Raw genomic sequence first — 22,663 nt, forward strand, 5'->3', positions numbered from 1 at the left:
CACTTATAAAAGCATTTCACAATCCTTCTATTCCCATCCACTTGCTAGATGGAAAACCACTGAGTCACCAGGCGATCCAGCCAGAGTTATGCCACAAACAAGCTTTGGTCGATGCTCTTCTAGGAAACACTGGAAGGAAGTGTACTACATCAGCTCGAAGAAATGTTGCTGTCTTGAGGGAAACTCAAAACATCCCCCAAGCATTTTCCACCGCTTCAGCCCTCCACCTCAGACATTTTTAGAACGCCAGCCACTCTAGAGCCGAGCCAAAACAACAACGTATTCTCAGTGTGTCGGTGGAGTCAATCTTGCAGGAGCTTGTTGCATCACACGATTGACTCCATGAGTGCTGGGCTACATAAGAATTAAGGGGGGGGGGGGAGAGATGGGAGGGGGCCAGCTTGGCTCAGTTTAAAATTGCTGAAGACGGTAGAGAATAGGGTTCCATATGTGGACTGGAAATCCACCCGGCACGCATCTGTTACGCAAAGGGCATTCTGAGAACCAAGTATCTAGCCTAGTCTAATATCACTGCACGCTAGATACATAACTGTGTCACACCCTATGACAGACACTGTGGTGATATGACGCATGCTATGATGATTATAACTTGAAACTGGGTGAACCTTTAGGGCAGCAGGGGACATAATGCTTTGTTAGTGGTGGCACGGGACCCGTTGGTGTTTTCATCACACATGTGCACAATAGACACACACACACAGGTGATCTAGTCACAGTGGAAGGGCACAGACTGAACCTAATGTCCTGCAAAGGCATCACATCGGATACAACCTGGCAATGTCTTTCTATGAAATCACAGTTTTAGGTCACGAGTATCCAGAAATTAGGCCAACTAACAAGAGGTATCCTGCTCCTCTTCCCTCTCCTTAGGCCAAAACAAGGCAGAGGAGTATAGAAAAGACAGTACTGTACAATAAAGAATGTCAGTAAAATATTGACTAATGAAATTAGATGCCTCTAGCACAACACTTCCTCCTTGCTTGGTGCATACGGAACCAAACAGACATGTTTTGTGTGTTATTTCTCCTCACTTAGGGAGAACAAAGCACCAACTACAGTACTATAGTTTACCATCCCGTCAACTTTTCCCACCTTTTCTTTAGATCTGAAAGGTATTACCGGTATCAAAGCCAAACGACCTAGTTGCTGTAAATGAGAATGTGTTCTCAGTCAACTTACCTGGTAAAATATGGGTTAAAGAAAAGAAATAAAAAAACATTTTGGTAAAGTTCTGCCTAAGGCTTAGTATAAAACGTAGCCATAATGCTGAGGCGGCATTGGCACACACTACGCTCTTAAACTCTTGCTAGGCAGCGCACTGTTACCATCCTCCTCTAAACTTTGCAAGGCATCTAGCCCATCTCTTGGCATAGCCCACCACTAAGCACACACTGTTTTCTTAACCACAATGGGATGGATCCAGAAATAATGACAGTGGGAATAAATATGACTGAATGATGAAAATACTGGAATGAAGTAGGCTAATGCATCTGAAGGCATGTATCAAATGGTTGCTTACTGAAACTCCCAAAGTCATCCTTGAAATATATTTTAAGCAATAGCCTACCTGCGTGTGGTCAACTAGATGATAATTTCAGCACCATTTTGATTGGGACAGCGCCATCGCTCTGATTTGAGAAAAGTGTGGGGGCTCATCTTGAAAGATTCATCTATGTCAGACATCTATGTCAGACTGAACCTTCGTTTGGATATTGGTTAGGCTACAATTAGGCTAGGGAAATGTCATCTAAGTTGAGGTGAATCATCATCATGGCTACAATTAGGCTAGGGAAATGTCATCTAAGTTGAGGTGGCTCATCATCATCTTGTCTAGTTGGCTCATTTATTACAACATTTTGCCATCGTATCTAGTTTGCGAGTGAAGAGAAAACTAATCCACTTGTTAGTCGCTTAGTATCCTAGGCCTACTCCCAACCAAAAATCTGCGACTTCACTGGCTTGTCTGATAATCAATCAATGTGATTTAGTGTCACTGAATCTTCATTACTATACTATTTGGTTAATTGGTTTGTGGATGGGAAAATAAGGGGAGGTGGTTAGCTCATCTATTTGTTTGTGCATCTATCACTGATCAGAAACATTTAGCATGCAATGATACTGCCTAAATCAAGAGTAGGCCTATTATTTCGCTCAATCGCGTATAGCCAACTCCAAAAGCCTGCATAGGTTCTGAAATATGAACAACAGACTTGCATGCTTTTGAAAATAGGATTGATATTTTGTTAGCGGTATGATGAAGATAAGACCCTATACCTGCTCTCTAACAAAGTGTAGTGAGGGTAGGAAAGAGATGAAATGTGGATAAAAATAGCATGGGCTTGAGCTCCGTTTAAAAAAAAAAAAAAATGTTTTTAATATGACAGCGGTTCCACATGTTCCCATGATCTAAGCTGTGTGGGAAGAATATTTTCTTTATTTATATTCCATTATATGTTTCTTAATATAAAATATATGTCTGACTGTGATCGGGTAAGTGTGTCTTTTCAGTTTAACTGAACAAAATAACAAACTACTGATTTCATTCTCAGCCATGGCTGCACAGACCACTAACATTGGCCTAATTAAACTCAAAATAGCTATTCTATTTCTTAGAAAATAGATTTTATTAGTCTTATAATGTTTCTTAGGACCTGCCTAAACAAAATAATAAAGGCTTTCCTTTTGATGGTGTATATTCTCATTGGATTTCTGAAAATAGATGCCCACCAAGATCTCCACACCATTACTACCAATCATCCCTGGCATGCGCACGGGAGGTATAAAGGCAAGACTGTGGTAAAAAGGGTCTCGCTTGTAAGGTGGTCTTAAACATTGCCCACTTTGTTTTACACACTTTGTTTTACCATTAATCTTAAGTAAAAGCAGTATGTGTGTGTGTGGGAGATTTGAGTGTGCTGGGAGGGAGTTGCTAACTGCTACAGTATGGAGAACGTTCTCAGCCATTTAACAGGCTGTAAAGAAAAGCCAGATGATGGAATAGAGGGGCAGTTAGTTTTCTAGGAAGACCGACAGGATTCCTGAAATCTCCCATGTGCGCCAACAACAAGTTCTACTGCCCAGAGCCCACCCCTTATTTTATCAAGTCAGCCCCCACCCCGTTTACCTCCCCTTCTTTCCACACACACACACACACACACACACACACACACAGTGTTCTACCAGAGTTCAGAAGAGGTTTTGAAAGCTTCCACCACGGGACTGCCTCACAGACGCATGCATCTTCAACTTCATAAGCAAACCCGCCTCCTACCCTGCCTCTCTTCTTTCTAGGGATGCACATGTTGGTCAATTTAACTGCTCACTAACTGACCCTCATTAACCAGTAAAAATAAATAATAATCCAAACAGTAAAATGACGTGACCGACAGAAAATACTATCAGAGATCTGTATATAATGACGAGATGCTAATGTTTCCGCCCTAACAATGGTAATCGTCCCAAGGCAAGAAGGCAGACGACAAGCTTAGGCCCAAAATAACCCCATACAAACCCATTGGACTTATTTATTTCTCTAAAACTATGCATGCATACAAGGACCAGACATTTTTCATTAAGAACTTAATAGAACATGCAACAATATCAAGCCTATCTTCATCCAGTCAAAAGACTGTAGCTTAGTATTCAACATGCTACTCCTATAATGAAGCAGCTAATAAAATGTCATTTTCAAACATTTACCAAAATGCATTATGGGGAAGACAGTTGTAAACAGCACACCTAATGCGAGCAGTTCCATATGTGACAGAGATGAACATCTAATAGCAACTACTACGATGGGTTGCTAATATGACTAAGATTGTGCTTCTGGACAACGAAAGAAAGTTGATATGAAAACCAATACAAGAGGAGAGAAATGCTGATTAATGGCAAGAGGAAGTCTTTAGAAAATAATTGCCACCACGTTTCTGTGGATGGATTTTCGCAAAGCTAATTTGAAGCAAGGTAAGATATGCCACATTATTTGAAGTAAAGTAAACAATTACACTGCCTCAAGCTGACATTGCAAAGTGGTGGGTCACGTCTGATAGTCAACGATCGACAGGCATCCATCCGAATGGCGAATGGGAGGCACGGTTTACCAGTTGAGATTAAGAAATAAAAATAGATCCTTTTTAATCTTGGCACCAAAGTTAACACGCGATTGCATTTAGCGTTTGTTATTTGTTGCACAATGACTGGGCTTACAAAAGCAGGTTTCACTCCAGTAGCCTGCAGTCTTTTTGAGGAGCTACTCTCTTGCTGACTGACAGGTTGTAGGCTATTCCGCTCCTCAAACTAGGCTCTGTATGCTGTGCGCGTGTGATAAATAAAATGTTTGATGACTAACAAAAATAATGCAAATTAACCTGTAGACCTACTTCTTTCTATTTTTGTTGTGCCTCTTATTGGTCAACCTCTCCCTCTCCAGTTTCATGTCTGGTGAATCAGTGTGGGCTGTGTACCAGGCTAGTGTCAAAGATGCCAATTCAAGATAGTCTCGAATCCATTTCAATGCCTTATGGGTCTACCACTTACACACGCTCTCTGCAGTGAACCTTTAATGAAATAGCAGGTATGTACCGAGCCATGCTGTACAGTCTGGGCTGTGTCAGCCTGGAGAGAGACTCTGTGATTACGGTTCTCTGCATCACACTGCTGCCTCCCTCCCTCTTAATGCTAATAGCTCCATAAGGAAGAGCAGGGACAGACGTAGCCTAGCTAGTGTTGCAGACGTAGCCTAGCTAGTGTTGCAGACGTAGCCTAGCTAGTGTTGCATAGGCCTGTTATTATGACAGAAGCCTAATGAGCAGAACACCCCAGGATCAGAATAAGCTCTGAAACCTTCCCGTCACCCAGCCCTACTCCTATACTGGCTTTATAAACATGACTCTTTTCTGAAAACACTCTAATTAATGAGTTATATTGAGTCATTTATCAGACGTTGGTTTCAGACTTCCAATACGTGCAGAAGGAGATAAAAACAGTCGGAAATCTCACACACACAGGGGTTCACAAAGAATGTGTGTGAAACTAGTCAGTGCATGGTTAGAGACCACATTCACACTAATGTGTCACTGAGGTATTAGCACACAGTGGTGTAGGCCAGAAGAACAGGAATAGCAACAGTGTGATTGTGTGAGAGCACGCGTGTGTGTGTGTGTACTAATAATTGTTGTGTGTGTGTGTGTACGTGATGTAGTTGTGTGTGTGTGTGTGTGTGTGTGTGTGTGTGTGTGTGTGTGTGCTAGTGATTGCTGTGTGTGTGTGTGTGTGTGTGAGTGAGGAGGTCTCTGCATAGCCCTCATAGGGTTTACTGTATACTACATAAATGATTGCTATCACAAGGTCTGTGATGTTTGTGTCTATAGGCTATATGTTTTGCCAACATTTAGATCTAAAGTAGCCCTCACCGTGAAGCGGGCCTTTCAAGCAGCCTTCTCTAACGAGGCACCACCTCACACTCTTACAAACACGCAGTGACAGTCCTCCTACCCTCAACTAATGACTGTCGACTGTAAACAGACCACACTTGCTTAATTGGCCTTTCAGGGGTGTGGCATCGATAACCACTAGCGGCCCTCCACCTCAACTAAGACTGAAGAGTAGGAGTAAGGACAGGTTAATATCTAGGCCTATATCTGAATCCAGATGTCAGGTCTAGTTTTTGTTATTTTACTATTTGGACAAAAACATTTTTTTTATTTTTTATTCAGCAATACCAGGAATTCAGCCAAAAAAGATATCAATTGCAGAAATCCCAATTCCCACAAATAAAAAATACCTGTTCCAAATTATTCCCACAAATAAATATGTGATCGTGTCTCAATTTAAATAAGGTATGAAATTGTTATTTTCAAATACAATCTCTTTTTGGGCTTAGTTGTGGTCAATTTGCAGTGTCAAATTAATATAATTATGTTCCGCCCCCCCACACAAAAAAAATCAGCCTGTGGCTGAATCTAGTTGCCTACCCCCGTGCTAGGCCTTGCTAAATGTTAAAGCTACAATATTTAACGTTTTGGGCAACCATACCAAATTCACATAGAAATGTGAGTTATAGATCTGTCACTCAATAAAAGCACGTCTATGAAGCTGTATAATCGGTTCTGTGTGTTCTATTTCTATGTTTCCTATTGTTGAGTTACATTTTGCGTCTTTTACTATTGGTTTTGAACACCAGCTTCAAACAGTTGAAAATACATTATTTTTGGTTATTGAATTATTATTTTTTACTGCGTTTGAGATTAAATGGTGGAGCGATTTATGCATATTGCACCTTTAACCGGAGCTCCATAAACATCCACAGGAATGAGGGCAAAGATGCATGAGCACCTGCTATCTTCTATTGGAAAGATAGGGTGGCAGCTGTCTTAGGTATTTGTCTCACAACAGCGACCTTGCCGACAATGGCAACTATTTTCCTTGTCAGTCAGAGGGAGGGGGGAGGGTATCCCAATGCCCCCGCCAGGACAATGCTGTAACTCTGTCTGGTGGTTGTTGCACAAGCCCTATCATTTACAGCTCTCTGGGTAAACTGAGTGACCCGGTGCATGTAGTGCAAGCCAGAATAGCTGAAGAGGCTGGGCAGAGGCCCACACAGAGAGAGAGACAGAGAGACAGGAGGGAGAGAGAGAGAGAGAAGTAGGAGAGGGAGAAAAAAAAGGGAGGAAGGGAAAGAGGGAAGAATGACAGGGAGAGAGAAACCCAGTAGTCACAAAGCCAGGTTCTCCCACACTTCTCCATTACGGTCAGGCTGCACATTCAGATGGTCAGAGAGTGGAAGAAACATCATAACAGACAGACAGACATACAGAAAGGCCAAGATTGTAACTGGTGACTGGAGAGGGGGAACCATGACCAGGGGAACAAAACAAATGGAGAGAAATGAGAGAGTGCAATAGAAAGAGACAGAGTGAAAATAAACCCTAGAAAGAGAGAGAGCGCTTGGAGGCCTAACACCCATCAATAACAGTGCAACACTATCTTTGTCTCCCTCTAAAACGCCAAAGCTGCAGTCTCTCCTCTCTTCCCTTTCAGACGGCATCTCTAAGCCCCACTGCCTGTGTGCCAAAAGTGACAGCTGCAGAGGGGAGAGATGGCCCAGGGAGGTTACTGCCAATGGGGGGAGAGGAGAAGAGAGGGGAGAGAAAGAGAGAGACTGACTAAGACACTACACACAAAGTCCAAACCAGTGTCTTCAATTATGGTTAGTGTTCTATGGCATTCCTACTCACTTCCAGGTAGAACTTGCCCGCTCCCCTAACCACATCCAGTATATATATATATACACAAAATGATGTGGACATCCCTTCAAATTAGTGGATTCGGTTATTTCAGCTACACCCGATGCTGACAGGTGTATACAAACAAGCATACAACAAATGCAATCTCCATAGCCAAACATTGGCAGTAGAATGGCCTTACTGAAGAGCTCAGCGACTCAACATGGCACTGTCATAGGATGCCACCTTCCCAACAAGTCTGTCAAATTTCTGCCCTGCTAGAGCTGCCACGGTTAACTGTAAGTGCTGTATTTTTTTAAGTGGAAACCTCTAGGCGCAACAACGACTCAGCCGATAAGTGATAGGCCACATAAGCTCACAGAACGGGACTGCCGGGTGCTGAAGCACGTAGCGCGTAAAAATCATCTGTCCTCGGTTGCAACACTCACTACAGAGTTTCAAACTGCCTCTGGAAACAACGTCAGCACAAGAACTGTTCACCGGGAGCTTAACAAAATGGGTTTCCATGGCCGAGCAGCCACACACAAGCCTAACATCACCATGCGCAATGCCAAACGTGGCTGGAGTGGTGAAAAACTCACCATCATTTGACTCTGGAGCAGTGGAAACACATTCTCTGGAGTGATGACCATCTGGCAGTCCGACAAAGGAATCTGGGTTTGGAGAATGCTTGGGTTTGGAGAACTCTACCTGTTCGAATGCATAGTCCCAACTGTAAAGTTTGGTGGAGGAGGAATAATGGTCTGGGATTTTTCCATAGGTCGGGCTAGGCCCCTTATTTCCAGTAAAAAGGGAAATCTTAACACAAAAGTATACAATGACATTCTAGACGATTATGTGCTTCAAACTTTGTGGCAACAGTTTGGGGAAGGCCCTTTCCTGTTTCAGCATGACAATATAGAAATTATTTGTCGAGATCAGTGTGGAAGAACTTGACTGGCCTGCACAGAGCCCTGACCTCAACCCCATGAAATACCTTTGAGATGAATTGGAAACCTGTTCTGCGAGCCAGCCCTAATAGCCCAACAGTAGTGCCCGACCTCACTAATGCTGTTGTGGCTGAATGGAAGCAAGTCCCCGCAGCAATATTCTAACATCTAGTGGAATGCATTCACAGAAGAGTAGAGGCTGTTATGCAGCAAAGGAGGGGACCAACTCCATTTTAATGCCCATGACTTTTGAATGAGATGTTCGACGAGAACTGTTGTGTCGTTTCCAGACGACACAACAGTGGTAGGCTTGATTACCAACAACGACGAGACGGCCTACAGGGAGGAGGTGAGGGCCCTCGGAGTGTGGTGTCAGGAAAATAACCTCACACTCAACGTCAACAAAACTAAGGAGATGATTGTGGACTTCAGGAAACAGCAGAGGGAACACCCCCCTATCCACATCGATGGAACAGTAGTGGAGAGGGTAGCAAGTTTTAAGTTCCTCGGCATACACATCACAGACAAACTGAATTGGTCCACTCACACAGACAGCATCGTGAAGAAGGCGCAGCGGCGCCTCTTCAACCTCAGGAGGCTGAAGAAATTTGGTTTGTCACCAAAAGCACTCACAAACTTCTACAGATGCACAATCGAGAGCATCCTGGCGGGCTGTATCACCGCCTGGTACGGCAACTGCTCCGCCCAAAACCTTAAGGCTCTCCAGAGGGTAGTGAGGTCTGCACAACGCATCACCGGGGGCAAACTACCTGCCCTCCAGGACACCTACACCACCCGATGTTACAGGAAGGCCATAAAGATCATCAAGGACATCAACCACCCGAGCCACTGCCTGTTCACCCCGCTATCATCCAGAAGGCGAGGTCAGTACAGGTGCATCAAAGCTGGGACCGAGAGACTGAAAAACAGCTTCTATCTCAAGGCCATCAGACTGTTAAACAGCCACCACTAACATTGAGTGGCTGCTGCCAACACACTGACACTGACTCAACTCCAGCCACTTTAATAATGGGAATTGATGGGAAATGATGTAAATATATCACTAGCCACTTTAAACAATGCTACCTTATATAATGTTACTTACCCTACATTATTCATCTCATATGCATTCATATATACTGTACTTTATATCATCGACTGCATCTTTATGTAATACATGTATCACTAGCCACTTTAACTATGCCACTTTGTTTACATACTCACCTCATGTATATACTGTACTCAATACCATCTACTGTATCCTGCCTATGCTGCTCTGTACCATCACTCATTCATATATCCTTATGTACATATTCTTTATCCCCTTACACTGTATATAAGACCGTAGTTTTGGAATTGTTAGTTAGATTACTTGTTGGTTATTACTGCATTGTCGGAACTAGAAGCACAAGCATTGCGCTACACTCGCATTAACATCTGCTAACCATGTGTATGTGACAAATAAAATTTGATTTGATTTTGACAAATAAAATTTGATTTGATTTGATACTCTTGGTCAAGTAGTTATCTATGATCAGACTCCCTGACCCCCAATCATAACCTTAATCATAAGGGGTATGAAAATATATTGGCACCTAGTGCCTGTATTAGTGGGTTTAACCTACTTCCATCCATTCAGTCCATTCAGTATTGATAAGGGGCTTTCAAACACATTATACATCACACGCTACATTAGTATAATGAAAGGTCTGACTATAAGTGGTGATCACATCAGGGGTGCGGAGAGAGGGATGAAGGGAGGAGGGCCGGATGGGTAGAGCAGCAGGGTCCCGGTGGGAGGCTTACGTAAACAAAGAAAGTGCCTCACCATGTGGGCAGCGCTGCTTGATCATGACTTCAATAACTCTCTCTCTCTTTACAGCTCTTTCCATCTCTCCCTATTGGCTGGAACCCTACTGGAAAGGCTTTTTATAAATAGAGAACGCAGAGCGACTCATAGGACTACCTGCTAACCTTGGAGTGAACAATAAAACCCACGCACACAGAGAGCTCTCGGACTGAGGGCTGAGCTAAGCTGATTTTCAAAGGCTTTCCTGCTCTTTTACAGACAGCTCTCAGTGATTTCCATGGTGAACCAAAGCTACAGGTCCAGTAGTCACCATGAAGTAAGGTCATGGTGAGTTAGACTAAAACCTGACCTTTGATGGCAGCCATTTTGTCACCCACCTTGAAGTGGACGACCCTGCCCCCTGGCCCCGTTACATCACTGAGGACTGTCAGCGGTGTGTGCTGATTGACCACCAGCGGAGGTGATGGGCGTGATGCTGGAGTAACCATGGCCAGTCATGTGGTGTCATGTGACTGAGAAGCTCCACCAGTCAATCAGTGGTCACAGCCTTGGACCACCAGTCAGAAGTCTTATCGGAGTTAATGGTTTACACATGAATGTCCACTAACATTAAACACATACTTCTGCTCTGGTAATCTGCAGCCAGCTCCGCATGGACCGGGCAAACAGAGAAAAGGTCTACTCAAGAGCTTGGCAAATCATTATGTATCTGTCTGTCTCACTGGTGATCTAGTGATTGAGATTGTTCTGCTTGTGTACAGTTGCACTGCACTGCCCATGCACTGTCCCATTTGGCTGGTTATAATGAATAAAATAATTGGATTCTAGCCATGTAGGTCTAATTGAGCACTGTTGAAGAGAATGGCTAGTTGAATCGAAGAGCGGCCATCGTAAAAAGCACCAGAGTGAACTGGAGGCTGTCAGCACGCAGCTTTAGTGAAGTTAGGCTAACTCAAATGCAGTAGACACACCCAGTCTGCCTGCAATCAGCTAAGCTCGACCTTACTTCAATGGAAAACCAGATAAGGACTTACCTGGACATCGTAAAGTGCCACAATGTTCTCATGTTGAAGTTCCTGGGAAAAGTAATGAAGAAAGAAGCACATTAGTGATGCATTAGCTACTGTACTGTTGACGTGACGACTGGCTTCTATTTACATTTATAACAAGGAAGTCAAGGCCTTTCAATCAAACCTGCTGGCTGATGGAGGATCGATGTCAACTAATTCTTTAAATACGTTTCCAAGATAAATGACAAGCAATTAGGTTAAGCATACTACTCACCTTGAGGATTTTTATTTCCTTGCCAAGCAGGATCTGGGACTTGGAGAGGTTCTTCTTGTTAATGCTCTTGACGGCCACCTCCCAATCCGTCTTCTGCAGATGGAGCAAGGAGAGAAATAAAGAACAATTAGTTAAAATCCCTTTAGATGTGTTCAGTTCCCCCATCACTCACACGTGTGTGTAAAGCCTAGGCCAGCTGGCCTTTAATTGCTTTGTGTGCACTGTGCATCATTGTTTGTGAGAGAGATGCGGGGGAAGAGAACAACTTAGACATTAAATCAACACAGGTTTCTCGGGTTTCAATCAGATAGGCCTCTGTGACACTGAATGACAAAACAGTCAAAAGAATACTAGAACACTGAGTTATCATGCGAGGTAGCCCACTTCCACTAAAACCTGAGCGAGAGACCTTTTTTCTACTCAAGTTTAGAGACCGTTTCCATGCTTTCTTCATTCACATGAGCCCTTAGTGTGACGGAGTAGCTTATTAAAAAATCACTATTCAAGCTCACATGACACAAAATGCTTGATTTATTTGCCCTTGAGATACAGAGACACTGAGCTTGGACAATGACCACAACTAGCCTACATTATTAGGCTAGGTGGAATGGATGGTGCATTGTAAGACTTTCCGAGAGGAATTCTATGAATAAAAAGGGCTGCTGCTTTCCAAACGAATCTAGGTTAATAGGAGAGGTTTTAATTCTGTGTTGCAATTGGATCTGCCACTAGACAGGGTTCTACTGGTAGTAGCACAGGGAGGCAGCACGTGACAGCATGCCCCAGCCAACCGTGACATATATCGAGGCAGTGCAGCAAACAGAAACCCCGTACAATAGAATCACCCCATCGGCCTATGGTGTAATGCTGAGCAGAGGGTGGTGGGTATTGTTTGCACCAAATCAAGTTTATGACCAGGCTCCTGCTATGATGACACAGAGACAGTCAGAGAGACTGAAGGGAAAAGTAAGCACTTTCCATTGGACTTTTTTTTATTAGTTAGATGTAAAATTGCACAACTAAGATCTCCTCTGACAATTTCTTCCGTTATCTTAAATTATTTTGAGGAAGTGCATAATGGCTACGGTGCCTCAAGATGGACTATTGCTGTTTTTTTTTCTTGTTTTTCAAGTGAAGGTCTTTTAAGGGACTATGTGAGCAACTATTAGGTGCCAGCCGAACAAAAACATGTGGAAGCCTTTAATGTCAGCAACATAGGGATGGGCATCTCTCCCTTTCAAGGCGATTCGCTACACATCTAGACACATGGGCTCCTATACGGGAACAATATGTTTTAGTTTGAAATGATTTGGTGCGATTCGGTTTGACTAGAGAATAAATTGATGTCATTCAGTTTGATGCGATACGATGCACAAACATACATTTTCCATTCTAAATTAAAATCTTCTGCTGATGGAGCTCATGAGCTGGGCCTCCCTTAGCTGGATCTGTCTGAGCTGGGCCTCCCTTAGCTGGATCTGTCTGAGCTGGGCCTCCCTTAGCTGGATCTGTCTGAGCTGGGCCTCCCTTAGCTGGATCTGTCTGAGCTGGGCCTCCCTTAGCTGGATCTGTCTGAGCTGGGCCTCCCTTAGCTGGATCTGTCTGAGCTGGGCCTCCCTTAGCTGGATCTGTCTGAGCTGGGCCTCCCTTAGCTGGATCTGTCTGAGCTGGGCCTCCCTTAGCTGGATCTGTCTGAGCTGGGCCTCCCTTAGCTGGATCTGTCTGAGCTGGGCCTCCCTTAGCTGGATCTGTCTGAGCTGGGCCTCCCTTAGCTGGATCTGTCTGAGCTGGGCCTCCCTTAGCTGGATCTGTCTGAGCTGGGCCTCCCTTAGCTGGATCTGTCTGAGCTGGGCCTCTCTTAGCTGGATCTGTCTGAGCTGGGCCTCTCTTAGCTGGATCTGTCTGAGCTGAATAAATCACCATCACCTACTAATTAAACTTGTTGTTTTTGCAGATTCAAAGTTTGAGCTAGTAATACATCAATATTTATCGTTTATACAAATTAGCTATGGCATTATCAACTTTACCCTCTATCTTAAAATTACCATATACACTGATTGTTTAAAGCAAAACTGCCAAAACTATTGCTGACGTTGAACCAGAACAATCCAAATAAATCTATTGTTAGCCCCTTTCAGCAGGTATAGCCTGATGAGGCTCCCGAGTGGCGCAACGGTCTAAGGCACTGCATCTCAGTGCTAGAGGCGTCACTACAGACCCTGATTCCAGGCTGTATCACAACCGGCCGTGATTGGGAGTCCCATTGGGCAGCGCACAATTGGCCAAGCATCGTCCGAGTTTGGCCCGGGGTAGGCCGTCATTGTAGATAATAATTTGTGCTCAGGATTTGAACCCGCAACTTTTCAGCTAGTGTCCCAACGCTCTTAACCACTAGGCTCTGCCGCCATGACTACACTGTGTAAGACAAAACCCACAAAGAAAAGACAACACGCAAACGCATATGCGATCTCAATAGTGACGGCATGGCTGCAGGACTTAGTGAATAGATCACAGGAGACAAAGAAACAGACAATAGGACAAGGACAACAATGGGGGATTGAAAGTGATGCAGACAATTACATTGATGGAAGCTACAATATTAAAGAGAAGACTCAATGCTGTAATCACTGACAAAGGTGCTTCAACAAAGTACTGAGTAAAGGGTCTGAATGCTTGTATAAATGTGATTTCAGTTTTTTAATTTGCCATAAATTTGCAAAAATGTCTAAAAACCTACTATTGCTTTGTCATTATGGGGTATTGTGTGTACGTTTATGGGGGGAAACAATTTCATCAATTTTAGAATAAGGCCATAAAGTAACAAAATGTGGAAAAAGTCAAGGGGTCTGAATACTTTCCAAAGGCTCTGTACGTCACTGACAGTCAGTCATTTAGCCCATGTCAGCTAAAATAGTTTTGAATGCTAAATTAGTTTTGCAGTCAGCTATCTAAACTTGTTATTATGTTCGAATTATCTGCTGTCTCTCCACTATCAAACCAAGAGGGGGGAACAAAAATGTGTGGGGGGGGGGGGGGGGTTACGGATGCAGGTACACAGACCAGCGAATAACTGAGTTCAGATTTTTTGGTGGTCCCCACCCCATAAAAGTTGCCCATCCCTGGTCTAAACAGTGACAGCAGGGCTAGTTCAAACTACAGTAGGATGCTTAAAAGATGAGGCAATTCATCAGCCCTGTTAAAAGTGGACCTGGCATCATGTGATTGGAATATTTATAACCCTGCATCGGCATGCCTTATATTTATAGGATTATTTCCACCTAGGCTATGAGATGGAGGACAGACAGAACGGGATGTTATTGGTGCTTGCATTTTAACCAGCTCAAGAACATCACTGGAAGAAGGACATCAGGTCACATACCAGTACACTGGTAGTACACACAGCTTCAAATGTACACTAAATTTAGCTGCTATGTTCTGGTCACAGGCAAACGCATAGGGCTATGTACAGTATGAACATAAACTACACTCCAGCTCAGGCTCCTCAATAACAGTGAAATGTACAATACTATGTTACCATGACAACCCAGCTATGACACTATACTGTAGGTGTCCCTATAACGCACATGTCAAACAAAGCCCGCATGCAGAACCCGGTCCATGACACATTTCTATCCGGCCCACTCAGTGATTTGGGTTGTCAATTCATTTCAGCCCGCTTCCATACCGCCCGCGATGCGCTGCACTACAAGTCCCAGCAGGCACTGCCAACCGGTTGTGCATTGTCACACACACACCCCTTCTCCCAGACCCACACACAAAAACCAGTGCGCTGTATCATCATGAATGCCACTGACCTAATCTTCTACCAGACCGAAAGTTTAAACTGTTGTAGGCTAAATGTCCATGCCAAGTGTTGGTTCTAACAGTTCATTGCTGTAGCACACAGAATTTTAACTTGGTTGTCAAAAAGTTACAAGATAAAGGATTCACAAGCGGGTATAAGTTACTACTAAAGGACAATAGGACACACAATGAGTATAAATGAGTCAACAGTTGAGTCATCTACTTTATGAAATTACAGCCTGATGTGCTTGCGGCAATGAATAAAAAAAACATGTTTCAATTTCAAATGTTACAACAACCTAGCAACGTTTTTGTTATTTGGAGTTATTAAAAACGTTTTGATTAGGGTCACAGCATATTATGCACATCTGTAAGCATAGCAGCAAAGGCTGGACAAATGTTATTTACCACCACAAAGCTCACTCTACCAACTCTATAAGGCCATGAGCAAAGAAGAAAATGCTCACCCAGAAGCGGCGCTCCTAGTGGCTGGGGACTTTAATGCAGGCAAACTTAAATCAGTTTAACCAAACTTTTTACAGCATGTCACATGTGCAACCAGGGAATTTTTTAAATCCTAGATCACCTTTACTCTATTCACAGAGATACACATATAGCTCCCCCACACCCTCCATTTGGCAAATCTGACCACAATTCTATCCTCCTGATTCCTGCTTAACAAGCAAAAACTCTGGCAGGAAGTACCAGTGACTTGCTCAATATGGAAGTGGTCAGATGACGCAGATGCTACGCTACAGGACTGTTTTGCAAGCACAGAATGGAATATGTTCCGAGATTCATCCAATGGCATTGAGAGTATACCACCTCAGTCATCGGCTTCATCAATAAGTACATCGATGACGTCATGCATCAATGACGTCGTCCCACAGTGGCTGTACGTACATATCCCAAACAGAAGCCATGGAATACAGGCAACATCTGCATCGAGCTAAAGGCTACAGCTGTCTCTTTCAAGGAGCGGGAGACTAATCCGGACGCTTACAAGAAATCCTGCAATGCCCTCAGATGAACCATCAAACAAGCAAAGCGTCAATACAGGATTAAGATTAAATCCTACTACACCGTCTCTGATGTTCGTTGGATGTTGCAGGGCTTAAACTATAAACAGACAACAAAAGGAAACTCAGACGCGAGCTGCCCAGTGACGCGAGCCTACCAGATGAGCTAAAAGCCTTTTATGTTCACTTCGAGGCAAGCAACACTGAAGCATGCACGAGAGCACCAGCTGTTCTAAGTGACTGTGCGATAACGCTCTAGTCAATGTGAATAAAACCTTTAAACAGGTCAACATTCACAAAGCCGCTGGGCCAGACGGATTACCAGGACGTGTACTCAAAGCATGTGCGGACCAACTGTCAGGTGTCTTCACTGACATTTTCAACCTCTCCCTGACCGAGTCTATAATACCTACATGTTTCAAGCAGACCACCATAGTCCCTGTGCCCAAGGAAGCAAAGGTAACCTGCCGAAACGATGGCTGGTCATGGCTCACATCAACAGCATCCTCCCGGACACCTTAGACCCACCTCAATTCACATACCACCCCAACAGATCCACAGATGACGCAATCTCAATTGCACTGCACACTGCCCTTTCTCACCTGGACAAAAGGAACCCCTATGTGAGAATGTTCACCGAATATACAGCTCAGCGTTCAACACCATAGTGCCCACGAAGCTCATCACTAAGCTAAGGACTCTGGGACTAAACACCTCCCTCTGCAAATGGATCCTGGACTTCCTGATGGGTTGCCCCCAGGTGGTAAGAGTAGGCAACAACAAGTCTGCCACGCTGATCCTTAACACTGGGGCTCCTCTGGGGTGTGTACTTCGTCCCCTCCTGTACTCCCTGGTCACCCACGACTGCATGGCCAAACACGACTCCAACACCATCATTACGTTTGCTGACGACACAACAGTGGTAGGTAGGCCTGATCACCGACAACGAGGCGGCCTATAGGGAGGTCAGAGAACTGGTATTGTGGTGCCAGGACAACAACCTCTCCCTCAATGTGAGCAAGACAAAAGGAGCTGATCGTGGACTACAGGAAAAGGCAGGCCGAACAGGCCACCATTAACGTCGAGGGGGCTGTAGTGGAGCGGGTTGAGAGTTTCATGTTCCTGGGTGTCCACATCACCAACGAACTATCATGGTCCAAACATACCAAGACAGTCGTGAAGAGGGCACGACAAAACCTTTTCCCCCTCAGGAGACTGAAAGGATTTGGCATGGGTCCCCAGATCCTCAAAAGGTTCTACAGCTGCACCATCGAGAGCATCCTGACCAGTTGCCTCACCGCCTGGTATGGCAACTGCTCGGCATCTGACCGTATGGAGCGACAGACGGTAGTGCATCACTGGGGCCAAGCTCCCTGCCACCCAGGACCTATATAATAGGCGGTGTCAGAGGAAAGCCCATAAAATTGTCAGAGACTCCAGCCACCCAAGTTATACCGTTTTGTCTGCTACCCCACGGCAAGCGGTGCCGGAGCGCCAAGTCTAGGACCAAAAGGCTCCTCAGCAGCTTCTACCCCCAAGCCATGACTGCTGAACAAGTCATAAAATTGCCACCGGACAATTTACATCGAACCCCCTCCCTTTTGTACACTGCTGCTACTCGCTGTTTGTTTGTTACCTATGCATAGTCACTTTGCCCCCACCTACATGTACAGATTACCTCAACTAGCCTGTACCCCTGCGCTCTGACTCGGTACCGGTGCCCCCTGTATTTAGCCTCGTTATTGTTGTTCTTATTGTGTTACTTTTTATTATTGTCTACGTGGTAAATATTTTCTTCTTCTTGAACTGCACTGTTGGTTAAGGGCTTGTAAGTAAGCATTTCACAGTAAAGTCCACACTTGTATTCGGCGCATGTGACAAATAAAGTTTGATACTGCACAGTGGCAATAGATGATATCATCCCTTTTATGTAAAATGTCTGGCCCGCAAATTCCTTGTATTTTATCAATATGGTTTGTGTGTGAATTTGAGTTTGACACCCCTGTTATTGTATCCATATTGTCTTAATGTTGACATACCTTCACCATTGGAGTAGCTACCTACTGTATTATGAATCTTTGCATACTGATGTTCTGCTCTCAGAATAAATTAATACAATACTGTACACTACACAGTGGCAATAGGGTAGCATGGTAACATAATCCCTGGATGCATCACACAGTGAGATAGATGTGGAGCAGGCTCAGAAATATGTAACAGTCTCTACTCTCTGACCGTCCTTCAGCTGCACCTGGATCAACAGAACACTGTTTGGTCCACATCCCCATCATGGACAGTCACCACAGTCCTGTCAGTCAGTCAAGATGCTTATCATCACTGTGAGTGTGTGGACAATCAAGCTAATAGGATGACTATCATCGCATTCCATTGTTGATATAAAAAAAAAAAGGATTACATAGAGATGTAGACTATTGCTCATATCCTGACTGAAGATGGAGAAAGAAGTCATTTAAGGAGGAAAAACAAACAGACATGCTCTTTTTCCACCTTATCTAGGCTGGCTGGCTACGTCAGCGAGCTATTCACTGCTGTTTGAGTCATCCGTTTCATGAATGAACGGCTCGCATCTCTCTGCACCCAGTGCCAGACCATAACGCAAGATTGCACAACATCATCACATGATCGAGGCTTATGAAACACAATAACATGCATGATCAAACATGTATATAACATTGTTATATTTGAATACAGTGAAGACTATGAACGGATAGAATGGATTTAACTGCAATTTTTTGCATCACTGTCGTAACTAATATTTATGTCTAGTTAGTTGAAGGAAAACTAAACAAAATTATGCCATTATGCCATTTTATTTACTGCAGTGCAATGCCACTGACCTAGATTTATATAAACGTCACTACTCTCACATAACATCATTGAGAAAAAAAAGAGGAGAGGGAGGGTGCAAGCAAAGCAATGGGAAAGATGGAGATGCAGACATTCTATGTTCCAGATAGTTACCTTTCTGTGCCTTCCTTTGAACACCACAGCGAAAGCCCCATGTCCCACCAAGTCCTTTCTGCTGTATTCAAAGTCTCCAACCGTCTCCATTGTCAAAGTAACCGTCCAATTTAAGTCAGGTATTTTAAGGTTCTTTCTTCAGTGAGGCACGTTGAAGGATGCTCTCTTTTGATATCAGAACCCTGGTGCAACAATGTATCCACCTAAACGTTGCTTTAGCTGTCAAGCAAACTAGTGATTGTGGCGTTTACACAACACAAGTCAGTTTTACAAGGACAAGCGTGCATTCCAGTCCACCTTTGATATTGCCTGAGACTGCAAAACTGGAGCTAGTGTCAAAATATTTCCTGTCAGAAGCCAACTACAACAGATTCTGTAATGTTTGACGTTTAACGATTTCCACAATCAGACAATGCAGTCAGCTTTATGCATGGCTGGACACAATCCCAAGGTACACAATGTCAGTCCCTACTGCCAGCTGTCATTTTCTGACCCCAATTGCTAACGTTATACACTGGCTAGCTACCTACAAATATGTGCATTTAGTTAGCTCAAAACTGCTTTGCTTGACATTCTACATGATGTCAAGTATTCTGGATAAATAGATTGCAAGCTTCAAACACCCACAGACACTTCTACTATATAACCAGAGAGTGACATGCTGTGACATACGTCATGTTGCCCATTGTTGCTGGCAAACAACCATGCTAACAGCATCTTATATACAGTAGCTAGTTAGCTTTAACGTTAGCTTCATGCTACCTAAACAGAATATCAATTGAATTGACGGATCACAACTAGCAATGATCCGATTATCGCAGGTTATTGCAAGAACATCTCAAATGCAGGCCCATACATTTTCCTGGAAAGCTATGAAATTCAACACTACTGAGTTTCAATAGAATTCGTGTCAGTCAGTTTACTGTCATACTAGTCCTCTGGTGAGATGTTCTATCCAGGAGACTTCTCTCTGCTTGGAAAACATTGACGTTCGTGCGATTCTCTTCAATGTTATCCAAATCGCATCTATTCAAATTCCTTGATTTTCATCATTGTTCATCAAATCTCAGTCACAGGGCGAAAATACTTGGGTCAGCAAGGACATGGCAACCGATTCAAATTCACATTTACCGTACGACAAGTAAAACCATTGAATGTATGTCCCTTAATACAGTTAATCTGCTAAATTATTTTGGCTTCGTCTTTCCCCTTCCAATCACATTGGCCAGGTACAGCCTTGTCTACTGACAAATTTAACCTATGTCAATACATAACAAATGACGAAGTGAGTACTGTGACAAATCTTTTATTCCATATCCTCCCGCGGACTACAGCAATGCGCAATATGCCCTCCGCGACGAAGGATAGTTCCACGATGTCGTAATATAGGTAATCTGGAATAACCCAGAACTAAAACCTCGTGTTGTAGCTTTGATTTGATTTGAATAAAAACATATGACATATTTCGTTGTTATTAATGAAGTAAAACATGCAATTACTTAGCTCGCTCAAAAATAACTTCAGAGTCACACTCATAAACAATGTGTATAAAAGTTTCCCCTACTCCTACTTAATTAATAGTTAATGTCTTAATTTTCTCTGGTAAATTTTACATACACAAAATAAAATAATTAAAATCTGTTCCCAAACATCTCTAGATTTAGTCAATGACAAAAAACAAAACAATTCATTCTTACAACTGTACCATAGGTTTATACAAATGTAACCCCTGGGCTTTTTTTGTTTTATTATTTTATTTAGTTTCATAAGAATAAAATATAATTGTAGTGATGTCCTGTTTATTTGTTACTGTAATTTCAATAATACCAATATATATATATTTTTACTAAAGTCTCGTGTAATTGGTCATATGCTCCATGTACGTAGTCTGTCCACGAAATATTATAATTTAGGCTACACATTTTTGGTTGTTCATTTAACTGGTATGTATCTACCAGTATCGAGGTATGTTTGATTAAAAAAAAAAAAAAAAACTTTGCAATTGTTTGACTATGACACCCTTAAAATAAATGCCGCGTTCATGTGCTAGTTGGAACTAGGAAACTCGAAAATGTCCGTCTTGCTGATTCGTTGAACGCGGCACGTGTATAACTACAACATAATAATTTCCAAGTGATTAGCTATTTCAAATTACTGGGATATATGAGTGCAAGTATTAACCTACATCAGAGGTATTCAAATCTTACCTAGGTCCGGAGCCTGCTGGTTTTCTGAAAATTAATTGCACCCACCTGGTGTCACAGGTCTAAATCAGATCCTGATTAGAGAGGAACCATTCACAAAAGCAGTGGATCTGGTTTACAGGTCCAGAGTTGAGTTAATGGGCCTACAGTATCATTAACAAATATAGCCTATCGATTGTCATCCCATGGACAGTAATATGATAGCCCAATCTCACTATGCTTTGAAATTATATTTCAGAGCCTGAAACTCACGTACCCCAATGATGTATTGGTACCCCATTGCATGTTCAGCCCCATCTAGCGTTAGAGTAGTAGAGACAGTGAAAGGCTACCAGAGATTGACATTATGGCTCAAGACTGATCCGTCATTCCTTTGAATATGTTTCCCCCTACTGGATTTATTCAGGTATGACATATCCATTGAATGAGTTTGAAAAATAAAAACAGCTGACTCCCTTGTCAGTGTCCTGGATCCTTTATTATTTAATTAATTTATAAACCAAACAGACCTATAGTTTATTAGTGTGACTTGCTCTAGATATTGCACTTCTTATTCATGTGACTAGCTGTTTCTTCACAGAGATTCATTAGCATTTTACATTTGTTTATGCCAATTTGATTTCTGCACAGGAACGGTGTCACGTTCTTTCAAAATCGAACCCAGAAGCAGACCAGGACAAGGAGAGTAGGAAGAAGGTGAGTATTTATTTATAGGTGGCGTAGCGGGCAGCGGTGGTGAGTTGATGGGAGTAAATAGGTGGATCCAATGGGGTAGCGGAATCCTCCGACGACCAGGCGGGAATGGGGTAAATGATCCGGGTGAGTAACTGAAGACAGAACAAACGGAGGTAAGTTTAAGGCAAGCAATACGTAAAAAACAACAAAACAAATTCTATCCAACTTGAGGCTGATACTATGGCACAACATACTGTTCATGGCTAACGATCCGGCAGGGAATGGATGTCAGGTCAGAGCTTTTGAAGGGGAGAGGTGATGATCAGGACAGGTGTGCAGATTACTGATGGGATACAGGTGCGGGTGAACATCGATCTCCCAACAAGCTAATTCGCCCGGCAACCAGACAGGGTGCGTTCCAGGACACCGGAAACACACTCCAGGACAGAAACACAGGCAAACACAGACTCAGGAAGCGGGATTCGTGACAAACGGACATCAACTTAACAGGAAAACGAAGGCAGTAAGGCCATCAATGCAATTATATTCAATCAATTGGCCAATACATTAGTTGGGTTACTTGCTCTTTGAGGACAGTTGTAATTACTTGGATAGCCCTTTGGTGATGGTGGAAAATATATATTGTTTTTATTTATTTTTTATTTCACCTTTATATAACCAGGTAGGCTAG

General features: G+C 43.2%; 1 protein-coding gene across 2 annotated transcripts in view; it reads right to left on the minus strand.

Annotated features, from left to right (window-relative positions):
* Positions 1-20,410, minus strand: part of LOC110507875 (serine/threonine-protein kinase ULK2) — a 46,379-nt gene extending 25,969 nt beyond the window's left edge. For both annotated transcript variants that reach the window (XM_021588261.2, XM_021588260.2), the window contains exons 1-3: positions 19,094-20,410; positions 11,289-11,381; positions 11,039-11,080 (exon numbers count right to left, since the gene is read on the minus strand). In XM_021588261.2, the coding sequence (XP_021443936.1) occupies positions 11,039-11,080; positions 11,289-11,381; positions 19,094-19,183 (225 nt within the window). In that variant the 5' untranslated portion in view covers positions 19,184-20,410. The remainder of the gene's footprint in view (positions 1-11,038; positions 11,081-11,288; positions 11,382-19,093) is intronic.
* Between the last annotated feature and the right edge of the window lie 2,253 nt (positions 20,411-22,663).

The sequence above is a fragment of the Oncorhynchus mykiss genome, chromosome 27, assembly GCF_013265735.2.
Source record: "Oncorhynchus mykiss isolate Arlee chromosome 27, USDA_OmykA_1.1, whole genome shotgun sequence".
In the NCBI taxonomy this organism is placed as follows: Eukaryota; Metazoa; Chordata; class Actinopteri; order Salmoniformes; family Salmonidae; genus Oncorhynchus; species Oncorhynchus mykiss.